Genomic DNA, 19,447 nt, shown 5'->3' on the forward strand with positions numbered 1-19,447 from the left:
TGACTCAGTATCGAACTCCGGCCAAGAAAATTAATAATAACGGCAAAGTTATCCGTAATGCAGTGATCGAAAAAGCATCTTAAAAATTGACAGGTGGTCGTGGCCGTAAATCCTTAGGAGACTCGTTGCAGGAAGCTTAGTTTTAGTTTAGTTTATTAAAGTATAAACAGTACATAAGAAGAGAGTTTATCTGACAAACCTTTAGATGCTACATGTTACTTAAAGCGAAACATTACCGCTCAGAGCATTGGTAAAAGTGCCTGCTCTTGAATAAGTTTTTAATTTCACTTTTTACACTAACTTGAGGCCTCGGAATTCGATAGAACTCTTGTTAAACATATCCGTCAATGCAGTAACGAGAAAAATGACCACAAAGTTGATATTTAGATTTGCTTATATCTCGAAAATTATTGATAACAGTTTTTTTTTAATATTGTGTAACAATTAAATAATTTATGTATAGATTAGTTTTTCTTATGCAGATATAACTAAGAAATAATTAGCAGAAAGTAACTTAAAAAGCAATAACTAAAGAAAACTTGACTAGACAATGTTATTATATTCCAAACAGATAGTTATAAAATGTGTTTATATGCGTATTATTTTTTAATTAATTATCTTAGTAAAGAACCACAAGTTTATTAAGAAAATGTATTTGTATATGATTAGGTAATATATGTAGTATAATGTATTCAAGGAATTTCTTCGTTAAGATCGATTTATGTACGCGTAAATAAAAATGAAAGTGACCATGTTTGTAACTAAATAACTCTTGAACCACCTGATCGATCTCGATCAAATTTTCAACATAGATGAGGTTCGGACCTTGGATGGTTTTTATGACTTAATTTGGCGGTGCAAGTTGGGGGAGAGGGAGATATAGAAAAATGATCGAAAATGACTAATATTAATGTTTAATCCATAGTTTTCGGGGGTTGCTGAGATGAACAGTGACATTTCCGATTCCATTTAAGTCCAAATTCATTCCCGCAAATATATAAAAATGATCGAAAATGACCGATATCAGAGAGCGCTTCAGAAATAGTAAAAACGTGATTGACTAACGGAATATATTATTAATTTTTCTTATTTTAACCTAGTGAAGCGAGTAATTGACGCTAATAGTATCTGAAATACAGTATAAGCAAGCTTTTATATGCCAAATTTGAGGTCATTATTTTCATGATCCCAAAGACAGATATGCTTACAATAGTTTCGTTTGATTCCGCGGGCACAAATTAGTATAAATAGCGCAACTAAAAATTGTCATTGGCATAAGCGGTAGTTTTTGGTTAAAAAAAAAAAAAAATCATTTACTGATATACGAAAGGCCATAGTCAAATAAGGTGAGCTTAAAATAAGATTTAGGAATTACAGTCTTTCACTAGTATTTCCGAACGCTAAAGCATACGGGAAAAGATAAGTGAAATAGATTTTCTCAAGGTAGGTAATAGTGTCTATCCGATGACAAAAGTAAAGCATATTCCTAACCCATGAAAAGACATATTGATCTGACTTCCTGCATGAAAACTATGAATGGGTCAAACGTGACATATTTCCGCCAATACTTTTGCCATGATTCCGCTAAACGAATTGTTATGTTTAATACAACCATGATATAATTTAGAACAATTATTTGTAATATTAAGAAATTAAAATTTTTATAAAAAGATAATTTATAGCTAGAAACTAGAATATGTAGTAGTAAGATTGGTGCCATTAGCTTATGCAGAGAATTATTTATACAATTAAGACAATAAGCACAACATTATAATGAAAGCCTTGACAATTAAATGTCTTTAAGCAAATTTGACTATTCTATTACTAATTTACAACAAATCTAATACAAATGAGTAGTAATAGTGGAGTATTGAATTTGCAGATTTTGATGTACAAATGAATTATTGCCTGTCGGGAAAACCATCCTAAACACAATCAGCCAGGTCTAAACCACAGGATCTATCCAGGAAAATTTAAAGGATAACTTACGTTATGCCAGGTGGAAAGTCCATGGTGGTGGTGACTGTTAATGTGCGTTCTGAAGGAAGTCAGCCAAGCTCCGAAATGCAAGCTCTACCTTGTGATCTCCAAACTCAGTATTTATATAACGAGGCTACGCACTTTTACTTTGTAATTCTATACGTCACCTGTTGTTGTTACTTTTCAATATTACTGTCTGTTTTTAACTTACATATTCTAGTTTCTGGCTATGAATTATCTTTGTACAAAATTTTAATTTTTTAATATTACAAAATTAATTGTTCTAAATTATATCATGGTTGTATTAAACATGACAGAATAGTGATTGTCCAATGACAAAAGTGAAGCGTATTCGTAATTTGTGAGAAGATATACTGATCTGCCTACATGAGAAAGTATGAATGGCTCAAGTATGACGTTATTTTCGCCTGAATTTCTGGGATGATTTATTTCGGATGTATTCCCAAGAAATGTGCTACATAATGGCCTTACAATGATATGTTTTATGCTGACCTATAAATAGAAAACGGTGTAAAGGGTCGAATAGGTATAGTATGTGCGATTTTTAGTATTTTCAAATTTTTTAAGGTAGTTTTTTACATTCCATTTCATTATAATTCATCGTATCAATAATTAATTTTTATACAATAACAAAATACTATCATATATAATTTGAAACACGGAAAACCTACAACCAAACAAGTTGTTTCTAGAAGACTAAGAAACAAGTTTAACAAATAAAAACACGTACTATGAAGACCTTCCTAATTATATAACATGAACCATTTACAACAACTAAAATTAAGAGAAAATAATCAACTATTATCACGAATATTTATCATTGAATTTGTTATCAACATTAGAAAATGTGAAATGAAAAAGAAGATATTGTTTGCAAATGACAGATAGAATCACTAATAACTTTATGCAACTCATAAATTGAGTAAATAATAATTGAACATATATTAACCTGTGGGCCATTTAGTTAATTAATGAACAATAAATCAACAAGGATCATATCTACCACAGTAAAAATATCAATACAATACAATATAATTGAATACAGTTATATATTTGTTAAGTCGACTTGGATTTACACCCACGACTTTAAGTGACACCCATAGAAATGAAAAGAAATATTTCATTTTGACGTCCCATGATTATGCCCTTTAGACGAAGGGAGATGATTAAGGCAAGTGAATGATGATGGAAGAATTGGTGGAAGGAAACGCGAGTACCCCGACAAAACCCACGGACACGATGTTGTCCACCACAAACTTACTTGGTCGGGAATCGAACCAGGGACCCCACACACCAGAGGTAAGCCCTCTAAGAGCACAAAAATTTAATTTTAGTATCATTCAGTTTCATTAATTATCCATCTCTTTTAACCTAAGAACCGTAACCGTGGGACATAATTTTTTTTTAAAAAAAATTTGATTTCATTTCACGTATTTTTTTAGAATCGAGGATGAACTTTCGTAATCTTGCATTTTCGTTAATGTCGAAACCGATGAAACTACTTGACCTATCCATTCTCAGCGTTATAATGCAGAGATTTAAATTAAGAGACCACAATAGTGGAATGCATGCTAATATCTGCCTTCAATTAATTTTATCATGTTTATTGACTAATTTTACTGTCTCGTTAGAAGCATTGCAGAGATGGGCAAAGGTTTCTTTCTTGGTTATCTGAAAAATGAAATGAAATCTATAATTTTACGTCCCACGGTTATGCCGGTTGGCTAAAGGAGACGGTGATGATGAGAGATGAGTGAAATGGTGGAATGAAGAGTGGGAGGAAACGGGAAAACCCCGAGAAAACCCACGAGCACGGTGTTTGTCCACCACAAAGTCCACACGGCGCGAGCTGGGATCGAACCAGGGAACCCAAGCACCGGAGGTGAACACTCTACCACTGAGCCACCGCGCCCCCCTCTCCCCCGGTTGTCTGAAGCACGGCGTAATTTGGGGATCATTTATTTTCAGACATTTTTAAAAAATGTGCCATATATATTTAACTTATAATGGTTATAATCTGGCTGATTGTTTGATTTTCCAAAAGAACATACTTCTAAGATTAAATGTATCAAATATGAGGAAAATAAGCAAAGATACCTGCATGACAATAACTGTGAATTTATTTTATAATTATAAAGTGCGTATCCGGTTTGCCATAAGGACCATACGGTGTCACGTGATCAGGTCAAACGTCACGTTGCGTGCCAAATGGAGTCTGAAGATTCGAAATCCAGATGTGAGATATTTTAAGCACCTATAACCTCCGCTTGAGATGCCCCAGGTAATTCGAAGAAAATACATATACTTTATCATTATTATTGATTTTACTCATACAACTTGACTTTTGACAATGTTCTACCCATATTTATCTTACGTGCAATACATCACTTTTAAGCTTTTCATTATGTCTTTGCAATAAGCTTTTAATTAGCCATCTCCTTATTATAGTTTGTGAGATATGTGGACAACTTCTTCTTCTTCTTTTTTTTTTATTGATTTTCCATTGACTTTAATGTTCATGTTCCGTAATTTTTTACTTTGCTCCATCCATTTTAGGACAATTTCTTTTTTAAATGTAGGATTTACATAGTCTCTTCTACATTTGAGTTGAATTTCAACCATCTCCCTGTTTTGATTTTTGAGATAAGTTGAGGAATTATTTGTGATTTTCTATTGACATTAATGTTAATGTTTCGTGCTTTGTGGCTATGTTCCATCCATTTTAGGACAATTTGCTTTTGGCATATAGAATCTACATAGTCTCTTACATTTTAGCTAAGTTTCAGCCATCTTCCCCAAAGTCTGTTCACAACATTGCAACCGGGTAGGCCCTTTTATAAGGTGCGTAATATGATTGTAAAAGTTCTTTTGGAAATTCATTGGAACGAGCCTTGTGTGGATGTGTTGATTCCATTCTCCGAGCTTCCAACAAACTTGCAGCTGTGAACGCACTTTTTTTCTTTTTTTTTTCTGCGTCTAATTTTTATTACTCTATTGACTAAACTGTTTCGGTGTTCCGTGACACCTTCCTCAGCAGATCTGGGCACCTCACGTGTAATTCATCTCATTTCTTAGATTGTAATCTCTTACTTTTTCGTGAGCAAAGTAAACAATGATGAGGTCAGAAAACTTGTTTGGAAAAAACTCATTACGTCTGCAAATGTTTAGAAACTCTATATCAAGATAAGTTAGGTCAATTTTGTCATGGAGATTTTCAAACTTTCTTAAGGTTGCTTTCATTTTGCAATCAATGTCAATAATTATTAAACAATATGAATTGATCCTTAAATGTATCCTCGGTGATGTGTATTTCCATCTCAAACATTCGTTTGAACCAGTAGACTGAGTTACATTTAGTGATATAAAGAATAATTTGATTTTTGTAATTCTGGTGTCAATGAAAGTACAAATCTGAAAAGTTATACTTTAAATTCTTACAATATGGCTTGAAGGTAAACAAAGCATGGCAAGTATGTGTTTAATATTTATTTTCATGCAGTTATGTTTCTTTGCCTATTCTTTGTTTACTTTGAAGTCATATATTTGAAAAAAAAAATGAACCTTTTTTAAAAATATTTGATAGCTCTCAATTCATTCCTTATTTAGTGTCGTGGTTCGTTATTTGGTGGCTATTGGCAGACACTGTCTCTATACAATGTACTCTCTCTCTAGACTTTTATTATTTTCCGCATTTTTCTCCTTCATGTGTTGTCTACTAAATACCTCGGCAATTAAGATTGAGGCATTTATGATTTAAGTCTGGTATCTGTAACAAAACTTCAATCCTATGTTACTACTTTTTTAATTGATTCTTCTTTTAAGCTTCTTTTTATATGTCTATTCCTAATGAATAATAATAATAATTTGAAAATAACAAGAACGAATGGAATAAAACAACAGGAGGAATATTAGATTGGAAGGTTTACATTGGACCAAATTCGGAACGCTACTGCCATATGCTGAATGATACGTCTGATATCGTGAGCAGTAGTGTGTCTCAGATCGTAGGTAGGAGAGTGTTGCCAAATAGCAGCTAAATTAAACAATTACTGAAATGTTAGTATATGAAGGGCCACTGCAATATGAAGGGCCACTGCAATTTTGCAGTGAATATGAAGGGCCACTGCAATTTTGCACTACTGGGCAAGTTTTTCACTTGGGTATATAGTTGTTAAGGGATTCAGTTAAGCTAAGAAATAGCTGATACGCAAGGTTGATAAGAAAAGATTCTTCCAGAAATATGACAGCAATTCTTCGGACCGACATCCCACAATTGTACGGTACGGAAGCCAACAACGTGAGAATTCACATGGACAATGCTTCAAGTCATACTTCCAGAATATTTCTGCGTTTTTATCAGGAAATGGAATGGAAGTTAGGGATTCGTATGATTCTGTTTCAAGACATTCCTTTGAAGAGCTTTAACGCTAGTCCAAAAACTTCGGCAGTTTTGACCTGTTCAAAAGAAGTTTCCAACATCGGAGTCCGAGCACGTCGCTGGTCTCTGTTAAGCTAGCGGAAGGGGGGGGGGGGGGGAGACTGAATTCCCTTGCCCGAAGTTAACCAGAGTTTGCTTCAATTTAAACTTCAATATCAGGCGATAGTGCATATTATTGGGGATCCAATAGAACACCATGGGGGTAGTGACAAGGTTTCTCGTAAAGAGAGATCCTTCAAAATTGGTCCTCTAAATCATCTGTATATAGACACATATGTAAAGCTTTCTTACTTATCTGTAGTTCTTTATGTCTTATTTATTTATTTATTGAAGTTTAGTAGGATCTCCAGATTACTGTCTTTCCTGGTATTAGAGCGCCCTCATCTGATACAAGCGATTCCCTGATTCAATCCTAGACCATGCAAGATTTTGATAGGTAACATGTCCATTAGTTTTTCTCCGAGTTCTTTCATTTCCCCTACATTCTCATTCGACCAGTTCTTTCATAATATATTACTTTCATTAACCATCCATCTTATGTACTTATTCCTCCCTAGTTGTGAGTCTTGTTTTTCTAAGAGTCATTTCCTCATTACTAGCGAGAGTCAATAACAAAGCCTATTTCTACATTTCTTCATATTGACTTTTTTAAAAAGGAAAATATCTCAAACTATAATAGGAATTCTGAAACACGAGAACACAATCAATAAGATGGACAAGAAATATTTGTATAATTTTCTGTGAAAGAGCAAAATCTCTATTTTTTTAATTTTTACAGTGCTGTAATTGTACAGCTAGGGTTATATATATATAGTGCAGCCCACTTATAACGAGCTTTAAGGGACTAGCACAGTGAGCTCTTTATATCTGAACTTCGTTATAAACAATACAATGTATTTTTCCGAATTATGGAAAAAACAAAGGATTAGATAACAAGCAGATACTTTTAAAAAGAATATACAGCAGTGTAGCATAAGTTTTAGGATCAACAGCCTCTTCCGCCGCATTTGTAACATGATCCCGTTCTGAAAACTTCGCTATAAGCGGTCTTTACGGAAAATATTGTTCGTAATATACGGTTATTTCTTCTATCTTTTAAATACGCGGTGTGACGGAGATTTCATTTATGTTCGTAATATCCAATAATTGGCTATTCCGAGTTCGTTAGAATGGGCTGTTATATATATATATATATATATATATATATATATATATATATATATATATATAAGATTACGGTACATATATACAAGACTTTGTTTACCTTTGATTTTCTATTTGTTTCTAATCGGTACAATGGTCATCAGTAGCAAATTTATTTTTGTTTTACTGTTATTTCAGGATTACTGACTAACGCTTCTCTGTAAACAAAAATGCAACATAATCCTCCAAGATTTGACGTAAGGTAAGATTTGATAGAAGTAAAGTTTATATATTCCTAATATTTTACCATATTGCTCTTCTCATATATATATTAACTTTCTGAGAATCTACTAATATTTATCATTGACTTCTGCAACTCTCTATGCAAATATTAAATTTATTTTCACCACCTTCAGATGACTGGAAGCAAAAAAGTACAAGGATTTGCTTATATGTAAATTGTAAATGATATTTAGATATATTATTGCAATTTTCCTGTGCATACCAAATTGATTTACAAGGAGCTAATACAAAATGGTTGTTTTCTCCAGGGCAATATCTGACAACAGGCGAAAGTATCAGTTTAAATTCATATACACACATAAAATGGGTAAAAGAATAGAAATAAATGAATGCTTGAAGTGGCTGGAAGCAACAAAAGTACAAGGATTTGCTTTTATTTAAATTGAATGTTTGGATATATTATTGCAATTTCCTGTGCCAATTAAATTGATTTAAAAGGAGCTAATACAAAATTGCTGTTTTTTCCAGATTAATATCTGAGAGCCAGGCGAAAGTATCAAGATTGGAAGACGATGAAATAATTCTATCGACTCAGACATACGATGTAAGTGTAAAGCAGCTTAATTTTATCGCTATACGACTGTATTGTATTGAGTTAGTTTGTAAACCTGTAAAATATGGAGTAATTATAAAATAGTGTAAAATAGTGTTGTAAAATAGTGTAAAATAGTGTAATGCATCTTAGTATTAGTGTAAAGCTTGTACTATGATGTCTTTTGCTTCACTAAATTACGATATATTACTCAAAAGTTTCTAAAATACTAGTGACTCGAGAGGACTAGTACTAAGTAAAAATCACTATTAGATAATACATCCTATATCCTATATAAACATGTATATTAAGTTGCTTTGTACTAAGTGGACAAAGTGATTGTCGGTGAGCATTTTTCCATTCTTCTATGCTCTTTGCACTGTGACTTCGCGATAACTCATGTGAAAAATAAGGTTTTCTGTGTTAAGTTATGTTTAAAACTCGAAATGTAGCAGAAATAGCAAATCCAAAAGCAAGCCCTTGATGGCAATGATAAAAGTCAAACACATCCTTAGAATTGTTTAGACGCGTTAGTTTCGATACGAAAGAGCGTGGTTGAACATGATTGAAGATGATAACTGTTCAGGACGATCATCATTCAGCATGAGATAGATTATTATTATTAATATGTCAGATAACTCTATTAGTTGTTATATGTCAGATTACTGCAATTGACTTTGTCAGGGAATGCAGCAAATAAAATAAGAAAAGAAAATTAATTACAATACTAAAGAAAGAAATTTGCTGGAAACAATAACTAACTGGAGCATATACAACTCATATTGACAGTACGATAATTAAATGTTGATGGTACGAATTAATTCAGCAACTACATAGAATATTATTATTTGTCTGTTACAAAAAGGCCTATTATCATTTTCAAGCTCATTTATGTTACATATGTATAAAGTCTGTTCTTTTTTTTTTTTTTAATTAATTTATTTATTTATTTAAAGAAATGCTTGTAGAAGAGTTCTCAATTCTCCCTATGGCATTTTTCTACCGTTTAAGGAACGTTAAATAATTTTAAGTATACTTATAACTGCATTGTGTTTTAAATAGTTTTACTCAAGATATATCCAAATTTTCTTTTAGTCTTCTATTGCAATTATGTGTATTTGTTCTGATATTAAAATCATTTAGATTATCCTGAACATACCACAAACGTTTGGGAACAAATTAAGCAAGCACCGTCATTGTTTTAAATTTCTGTAATAGCATCCTTATATGTAATGTAATTAGGTATACCTTTGATATATCGCATGGCCTTTAGTTGCCACTGATAAACCTCTTTTACACCAGTAGAATTGCTTCATAACAATACTCCGTGTAGCAATTGGGAGTGAAAAAAAGCGTGGTAAACTACCAATATTTATTTAAGACAAACTGATATATTTAATCAGCGTAACATATATATTATGGTATGGTCAGGAAATTTCTTACATAATTATTGCATAGGTGTATTCCAGAATAGTTTTTCACCAGGGTGCACACCAAGCAATTTAATACTGTTATTGACAAAGAAGGAACAATAAAATATATCATAGTTTATGTTTGATCATGATTCAATATAAATTTATTTTGTTCTACGCACAAGTTTGCTTGATTTTATTTCTACATTATAGTGTTTAATTGCTTGCAGATTCTTCTTAACATTTATTAATGTGGTTTCATCTGCTTACAATACAGGAAAAAGAGAAAATTTGTCTTGCTTCTTCTATGGACATTTTTTTCAGTACCCTGATAAAACGTGAAAATAACAATAAATGAAATCTAAGTTTAACGTCTTATACTTATTCTCTGTTGTACGCTAATGGAGATGGCAATGAATAAAAGGAGATGAACGATAATGAAAGAAGTGGTAAAATGAAGAAAGTGGAAGGAATGGTACTAAAGAGAAACGGAGTTGTTCTAGCTCCCCTACCTTCGCGACTGAAGCTTGACAAATCACGCAACGGAATGGCACGGTCACGAGAGAGTGGTACAGATTGTATAGTCCTGCGTGGTTTGAAATATATACCATTTATTTATTTTATTTGAGTGTAAAGGGCTAGGCTGCGAGCATAATAAGAGTCTTATTTTGTTTTTAATTATTTATTTTTACGAAACTGGTTTTACACTGATAGTATCATGCTGTATTCAGGTTATTTTGATATATGAAACAATTATATACAATATTTAGATTTGGAATCCAACACTGTTAGTTAATTGTAGTTATCACTCTCTAAAGTTGTTGTGCTATATTTTCAGATTAGGAAACTTAGAGATGAGTTTGTTGATGAGTATGGACAAGGATATCATGTAGATAAGCTACAAAGTAATCAGAATAATTCTGAAGGCTCGGACTCGGATAATATGTCCATTGGGGATTCCTCTCCAAAAATTAATATCTCGAGGTACGAATTCATTATTAATTGGTTGAGAACAACAACCAAAAAAATACAATTTTTAGGTTATTTTAATTCAAGTACTATCTTCATTATAGGAATCTAGTTTTATGTTATTCTATTTCTTTTCTCTTTCCTTTTTTCTTTTCGTTCTTTGTTTTTTAATTCGTACAAATATAAGTTTGTTTAAAAGAGTAGTTAAATAAATCAGAGTTTTTCGCACTGTGCTGTTTGTAACAAGTTAGCATAACTCTAAAGGAAGAATCAAAGCTGTTTTCCAACGAAATGAAAGAACTTGAAAGAAATGAAATTTTTAAGTTTTACGTCCCACTATTATACCGGCTAGGCTGATGAGAGATGAATGGAATAATGCAATGAAGAAAGGGGGAGGAAACGGGAGAGCCCCGGAAAAACACACGCACACGTTGTTTCTCCACCACAAAGTTCACTTGGAGCGAGCTGGGATCGAACCAGGGACTCCAAGAACCAGAGGTGAACGCTCTACCACTGAGCCACCGTGGCCCCAAGAACTTGACAGTCATGAAAGCGGTGATTTTTAGGTATATACATTATGACCATAATATAAACTTGTGATTGCTGTTTTCTTCAATAAGATGTATGTGTTGGGTTGAAAGATTGGGAAGAAAATATGATTTTGACCTATCTATTACTACTACCTATCTATATTTTTATCTATTACTTGTTTTAGTTAAACTTTTATCATAACTCTGGCTTTTGCTAACAGATTGTCAACGATCATTAGGTTCAGGTACTTTATATCTCTCATCATAGCAACCATTGTTGCTAGAACTGTTGGTGAGTCATTTCATAACAACCTATATCCGAGTATTTCCATAGAATATATCACAGCTTCCATGTAAGATACAATTAACGTGTTCTTAATATATTTTGAACTTAATTACCTTCCTTAAAAAAAAATTACATATCCAAAAAAAAATGTATATTCTTCTAAAATCTTCCAAATAGTGTATACAAAACTCAATTTCCATATAAATATACAAAAGATAGTAGAAATCAAAACCAGACTATGACATTTCTAAAATATAAATCGAAAGCTAGTTTTTGCCCAAACCTACTTTACTTAACTTTCCAGTCTCAACAGTATGATTGTAGAATGTCCTTTAATCCCTTTTGTATTGTTCTGCAACTATATTTTCTGGGAATTAGTTGTTGTTATGAAATAAATGGAACAAAGCAAGCGTTGGCTATAAAAGCAAGTGAAGGAGGCCGAAAAAAAAAATACAGTACAAACTTTAATTCAGCTTTTACTATGTTATTTCTTTCTGTTCTTTCCTAATGCTTGTAATATTGCACTTCTAAATTAATTAATTTACTGAGAATCTTGAGGAGTATTTGTTCATTTTCTGAAATAAATAAATAAAGACTATGAGCGAGTGATTTTATAGGTGTGATCAGAGCTGTAAGATCTATTTTCTTAGAGCTAGCTAAGTTCAATTCAAATCCTGTTCCAGATACGCATTGAAGAAAATGGTAAAATCTCTTCATTGAAACTGAAATGTCTTCCAACAGAAACTGTTTCAGAAGTTACGCTTACGTAGTTTACGCATTCAGAAAGTGGTAGAATCTCGTAATTGAAATTGAAATGTCTTCCAATAGAAACTATTTCAGAAGTTAAACACATTGAAGAAAATGGCAAACTCTTCATTGAAATTGAAATGTTTTCCAACAGGAACTGTTTCCGAAGTTACACTCATGTAGTTACGCATAAAGAAAATGGCAAAATCTCTTCATTGCAACTGAAATGTCTTCCCACAGGAACTGTTTCAGAAGTTACGCTTACGTAGTTTACGCATTCAGAAAATGGTAGAGTCTCTTAATTGAAATTGAAATGTCTTCCAACAGAAACTATTTCAGAAGTTAAACTCTTGTAGTTACGCATTGAAGAAAATGGTAAAAATATTTTAATTGAAATCGAAATGTCTTCCAACAGAAACTGTTTCAGAAGTTAAACTCTTGTAGCTACATTGAAGAAAATGGCAAAATCTCTTCATTACAATCGAAATGTCTTTCAATAGAAACTGTTTTAGACGCTAAACTCTTGTAGTTACGCATTGAAGAAAATAATAAAATCTCTTCATTGAAATTAAAGAGCCTTTCAGCAGACTACTCGAGGTATTAAACAAATAACTTTTCCAAGATTGGATCATTTTTTCTCACTTTGTAGACAACACTTGTGGTAGTATTAAATATGGTTTTATTCTGTACTTTTGTACTCAACTCAACTGCTGTATTTATAATCTCAACTTAACACATATTTATGCCTGAAAAGTGTTTGCAATTAAACATTTATTTATTTACAGAAAAATTCATCTGAGTACGTCATGTTAATACTGCCAGTGTAATTATTTTAATATATATATATATATATATATATATATATATATATATATATATATATATATATATATATTGCTTGAAACTAGCTTTTAATAGTGCATAATTTCTATTTAATATGGTGCAAATATTAATTACATTCTATAATATATTTGCTTTATTATTTTAGATATAGTAATGACAGAATGGAGAAATTAGTACATGCTAGTGAGAATGCACAGAACTCTTCTGATGGTCGTTTTCGTTCCATATTGGAAATTCGTATCCTTTACTCTTCCATTTTATTGTCAATTTTTTTCTCGAGTGATAAATCAGAATATTAGCATTTGTATAGAACTTTAAAATAATATAGTATTTTTACGCGTAAGATAAATTTTTAGTTATTTAAACATATATGTAAACAATATTTCTTCTCCTTCTCGAAAGCACTTAATCTTATTAAGTTTGTTTTCAGGTAATTATCCTGAGTATGTGATGTTACAAAATACGTGTAAAATTAATATTATAGCTAAAATTAAGCGAAATGAAAGAAAAAAATATTTTTACAATGCAGGAGGTAAGGAAAGTAAGTGCCGTAATTTGCAATTAAAGGTAGAGCACACTTGAACACTAAAAATGCTACTTACTTCCCTAACAGCACAAGATGTGCTACTCATGTGCCATTTAAGTGTCCCAGCTACTTTTTAGATACCCGACACTTGTCACATATGGTAGTCATGTGATAAGTATGTACTTCAGCTACCTACAGTTTTAGATACTTGTTACAACTAACTGATTAACATACCTAGAGCATACTAGGCACATTTCTCAGGTACATGTTAGGCATTGCATAGAGGCGGACATAGACTGTGACTATCACTTGTCATCCATGTGATTTCTCTGTTAGAAGTATATAAGGCACATACTGGACACATTCCCATGTACCTGAGGGAACATGATAGGCATATGCCTGCTATGTAGTTATGCTGTTAGGGTTAGTATGTTCCAAAGTAGCAAAAATATACTTCATCATCGCATATATTGCAAAATCATGCGGATATCATCATCAATACAATAACACGTTAAATAAGATTTCCTTCGCTTTAAAGCAACAGAAGTCCATGTTCCAAACGAATTATTTATCATTTTTATAGATTTTAAAATATCCACTGAAAACTATATTCATCTCAATTTTAAAACGTAATAAGTTAGTATTTTTATATTTATAATTTACTGTTTGATTATTATTATTTCAACAAATATGTTTTGCTACATACGTATAGTTATGTGTGCAGTTAAAGTGTATTTAGAAACCTTAACTCTATGTGCAGCAGAGAAATTCCGAAGCGTCTTTTCTGGATATCCTTGCTTCAACTTAATTCAGTCACTAGTCTTGGATGATGTGTTGAAAACAGGCAAGTAGTCATATTTACGTAAATTTATTTTATGTTATCTATTAGCACATGTATATGTTCATTTACTTCCTAAAATGGACTCACCGTCATACATTGAAGAAACCCTATTAACTCTATCTTCACGCATCAAAAATATTTGCTACTCCTCGTGATAAACAAATTTCTCATTTACTCTACCAAAACACATAGACCATCAAGATTGACCATGTGATCTAATTTTTCGGGATTGCATCTTTAAAACCTCCCACACTAACCCTCTTTCCTTTAGACGAGAGACGAGAACACAAGAAACGTATGTTCATTTTGTTTACTGAGACTCGACTCGACTAAATTGCTTATAACTTTTTTCCGCACTGTTTCTGCCTTTGATTTCTTCCACCATCGAATGATGACAATGATAATTTCATCACCCAGACTTGACACATGAGCTTACCAAACAAGTTGTTTGTATTACTACTACTACTACTACTACTACTACTACTACTACTACCACCACCACCACAATTACTACTACTATTACTACTACTACTATTATTATTATTGCTACTATTACTACTACTATTATTACTACTAATACTACTACTACTACTACTACTACTACTATTTCTACTACTACTACTACTACTACTACTGCTACTTCTACTACTACTACTACTACTACTACTACTACTACTACTACTACTACTACTACTACTACTACTACTACTATCACCACCACACCACCATCAGGCCCATATTTAGGTATTCTACGCCTCTGAGTCTAAGAATATTTTGCGTTCCCCTCCCCTCATTCGTATTCAGTTATGTTTAAGCAAGAATAACACAAGAAAATTCATAACACGAAGCACAGTCCTAAGCAATACGGCCGTGTCCACTTATATTATTAAGCCACCAGAAACTGAGCAGAGCGTACAGAACTATATGTAGGAATTACTGTGGTAGGCCATAAGCAATAGCTTTAGCTACTTTTATCACCAGTAGCATCGAAACAAGAAAACTAGTCGCGCTGTGATATCAATATTACTTATATTATTGATATCCTTTAAATTTCTCTTCCTATGGGCAGCCCTGTTTTTTCTGCATACCATACTTTAATCTTGATTTTTTAAATTTGTCGGCTTGGACCTGGAGCGCTGTGACCCATGCGAAGGCCTGACTATTTCTCTTCCTCCTTTTATTATTATTATTATTATTATTATTATTATTATTATTATTATTATTATTATTATTATTATTATTATTATTATTATTATTATTATTATTATTATTATTATTATTTTTATTAGTACAGCTATTATTACTATTATTATTATTCCAGTACGTCTAAACTTTACATTACCTCACTTTTTCTTCTGCATATTTTTTTACTTTTATTTCACATTTTTATTAATTAAATAATTTTATTTCAATCTTTACCTATCCTATTTCATTTGTTGTTATCACTAGGGTTAGAAGTTTTAGGTGCGCACCTTTATCTTTTAGAGTAATAGATACCCAGTGTGACAAATGTTGCGTCAGTTGGGAATAGAGATAACTTTTGAGCACCGCTTTTTTCTTTTTTGGACTCCTTATCACTTTATTCCCGTAATCTGCCTCTAATTCCCCTTCTTCTTATTTCCGTGCAGCTTTTAAAATTTTATTCCATTTCTTGGTTATCATGGATTGAGTGTTCTTTCACGTGTGATTACTCTGGAATGATCAAGCAGTTTGTGCTTTATCCGGATCCAAACGACGGAGGTGCAGTATCCAAGGCGCACCTTCTTCAGCCACAGAAGATTTCTGATTTGCAGTAAACTCTTACGGCTACAATTATATGACAACTGTCATTAACAACGTCGAACAACATTTCTTAGAAAAGAACAGAGACTATCTATTTCTGTGAATTAATAGAACATGATTTTGCCAAAGAAAAAAATAAAGCTAGTCTTCCAGAAGCATCCAAATGTTAATAAATTTGCAACATCTACAGTTGCCATTAAGTTTACCACTGGTCTCTATAGAGTAGATAGAAGCTTTAGCATCTACAAAGACGTTTTATCCAAATACAAACGCGATTACATTTAACAACTTACAGATCCTTAATGTTGGTAAGTACAATAGCTTTCTGCCTTCCTTAAATATAAACACTATTCAGTAATATGGAGCGGCTCAGGAAAACATATTGATGTTCACACATTTTCTAACTTTTGAATAAATTGGAAAAGAAGATGCAACATTCCTATGCAATTCAATGCAATGACATATACCAAAAAAGCTTTCCCTGCCATTTGCAGCTACATTTACGAAATTAAACTACCTACATACTCTTGTGTGGTTTGATGCCAACCCAATCCACTTAAGAACTCAGTTTCACGGGAGGTGGCGCTTACCATTATGTTCGCCCGAGCGAATATATATGAGAGGAAGAGAGAGAGATACGTAGTTTATATTCAGTTTTCAATTAGATAAAAGTGCAGTTGTCAAAATAGTTTAGGGAAATATTTTTTTTGGCCTTTATTCGCCTTACTTTAGCACCTTTTTTCTTTTTTTAATGTGAAAAAACACTAAAATATCAACGTGGTTTTATTTCTTTATTCTAGCTCAGGCTTCATTACGCTTTCTTCGCTGGTCTAGTGACTATCGTATGTGCCTTTGGTGCACGTGATCGGGGTTCAATAGCTAGTGGGGAAGCAAAGAACTTCGAACATGTCATAATGGTTCAGATTTCTCCTTAAACTGTAGGTCCACGTCTCATAGAACTTCAGTGCTGAAAAAGAAACTCAACTTCAATAAACAAACAAACTTTCTCCATTACGTAACAGTACGGCATCCGTATCCAAAATTTTTCAGCAATGATTTTCTGAGGACCATACCTTCTTCTCTAGTGTTTTATTCTTCCTAGACACCTATAGTAATCAGAATTTGACCTAATCGTATTCATTCTTTCTTTATACATCTAAATATCAAACACATTTATTAGACACTCCTTTTTTCTTCTTTTCTTCTTTATTCTATGCCGTGAGAACAAGATAACAGTCTTGAAAACTTGAAAGTGTCTATGACTATCACATAGATACTTCCTTATTCTTATTTTATTCCGATTTATGTAAGTGGAAATAAAGAAATCACAAAACGGATTAACATTGGAAAAAGAAAACCCTCACGAAAAAATAATAAAAACATTAGCAACCACTAATCTTTCTTGTGTGCCCTGGGTTTTCTATTTTGATAATTATTTTCTTAGTATCAATAGTTGGGATAAAGATATAAATAGCTTCAGTCAAAAGTGTCAGTTTCAGTAATTTTAAATTGAATAGATATTTCAATTTTCCACTTATGCCTAAAGAGTACAAGTTGAAGTAGTTTGTCTATAGATGAATTTTGGCACCAAAAATGAATAGTGTGTGTAAACTGTTTAATATTGTTTTATTTATGTATAACTGTCATTTTCAAGTTTTGGGCAAGTGTAGGTAGGTGATCACTACCCATTAGAACAGTGATTTTCATATCAGTGTTGTCTTGAGAAATAATTAAGATGAACAACATGTTAAAATCTTCTAGAGACAACGTTCTTCAATTAGTGTCTGACATGAAGGTAACAAGATTGGTAGCTGAATTAATACCAGGAAAATATTCATTAGAATAGAAACTCCAGACCACTTAAGACGGAGTAGTAGATGTTAATCTAAACAAAAAAAAAGTCCCAGACTTTGTGTGTGCTAAAGTTTAATGACCAAATAAGGTACAATATAAGTACTTTCTCGCTAAATACTTCATCAAATAAAGAAAAGAAAGCTACCAGAATAATAGATGAGAATTGTCTAATTGTTTATCACATTTTAGTGCAGATTCGTGTGTGATAAATATAAAAGAGAACGTTCGAAATTTTCTAAATATTCAATAGATCATAAATCGAAGAAACAGAAGTTGTGTAAGAGAGAAGTTGGGTTTTAACACAGAGCAGGGGTAAAAATTAAAATTAAGAACCTTAATTTTAACAGAAAAAGGCATATTCTCAGTGAACCCAGTCTTTATTTATTTATTTATTTATTTATTTATTTATTTATTTATTTTTGAAGAAATAGTGAGGAAAAAGAATACGTAACCAGAAGATCAAGATGCAAGAATTGAAAAACAATAATAGTGATACAAAAATAACTGCGTAAACTATGTTTGTTAATAATGTAAAACAAAATGCATAGCTAAAACTGATAGTTGAATTCTTAATAAATTAATAAGTTGTTAAATTTGAAAGAAAACAGCATCTTGAGTAATATATTATAGTAAGTATTGAGAATCCATTGCATTAACGTACTTCTGAAAATGCTAGAAATAAAATTAACGGAACAATTGTTGTGAAAGTATAAATAAGTATGCAGCTAAATAATATTGTTTATCAAAATAAAAATACATTTCAGTTCTTCATACATTATTTAATTGTAGTTAAAGCTGTTTTCTTTTCCAGATAAGGCTGTCGTTGTGTCAGCGCCTACTGGATCTGGAAAGACAGTTGTGTTTGAGCTTGCGATTGTGCGTCTTCTTATGAATTTGGAAAAGCTAAAATACACTGGCGATTACAAAGTTGTTTATAGTAAGTATGAAGTGTACCCATGTATTTGTATTTTTGTCTAAAATAATTATCTTCAACTTTGTTACATTTAGGAAACAGAAATAGAAATATGTATGTAATATTCGTAATATTTTGACCAAAGTAAGGAGTCTGTAAAACACGATGTATTAACTATAACCTAAACATTCAATTTCTAAAACTGTTGTTAAATTAATCGAAAACTTTTGTTTATATCTGTTCCATATCTTAAAGAAATCCAATAAGAATATATCATGCCATTTCCCATTGTAATAATTCGCAGCTTTCTTTCTGACTTACAAATAT

At 32.0% G+C, this 19,447-nt stretch overlaps 1 protein-coding gene across 1 annotated transcript in view; it reads left to right on the forward strand.

Annotated features, from left to right (window-relative positions):
- Positions 1 to 7,773: 7,773 nt before the first annotated feature.
- Positions 7,774 to 19,447, forward strand: part of LOC145676538 (putative ATP-dependent DNA helicase HFM1) — a gene marked incomplete at its 3' end in the record, with an annotated part of 337,334 nt that continues 325,660 nt past the window's right edge. The window contains exons 1-6 of the mRNA XM_081747367.1: positions 7,774 to 7,844; positions 8,354 to 8,429; positions 10,668 to 10,813; positions 13,350 to 13,441; positions 14,491 to 14,574; positions 19,019 to 19,144. Of these exons, the coding sequence (XP_081603493.1) occupies positions 7,813 to 7,844; positions 8,354 to 8,429; positions 10,668 to 10,813; positions 13,350 to 13,441; positions 14,491 to 14,574; positions 19,019 to 19,144 (556 nt within the window). The remainder of the gene's footprint in view (positions 7,845 to 8,353; positions 8,430 to 10,667; positions 10,814 to 13,349; positions 13,442 to 14,490; positions 14,575 to 19,018; positions 19,145 to 19,447) is intronic.

This window comes from Thermobia domestica, unplaced genomic scaffold (genome assembly GCF_964235325.1).
Source record: "Thermobia domestica unplaced genomic scaffold, izTheDome1.hap1.1 HAP1_SCAFFOLD_203, whole genome shotgun sequence".
Classification (NCBI taxonomy): Eukaryota; Metazoa; Arthropoda; class Insecta; order Zygentoma; family Lepismatidae; genus Thermobia; species Thermobia domestica.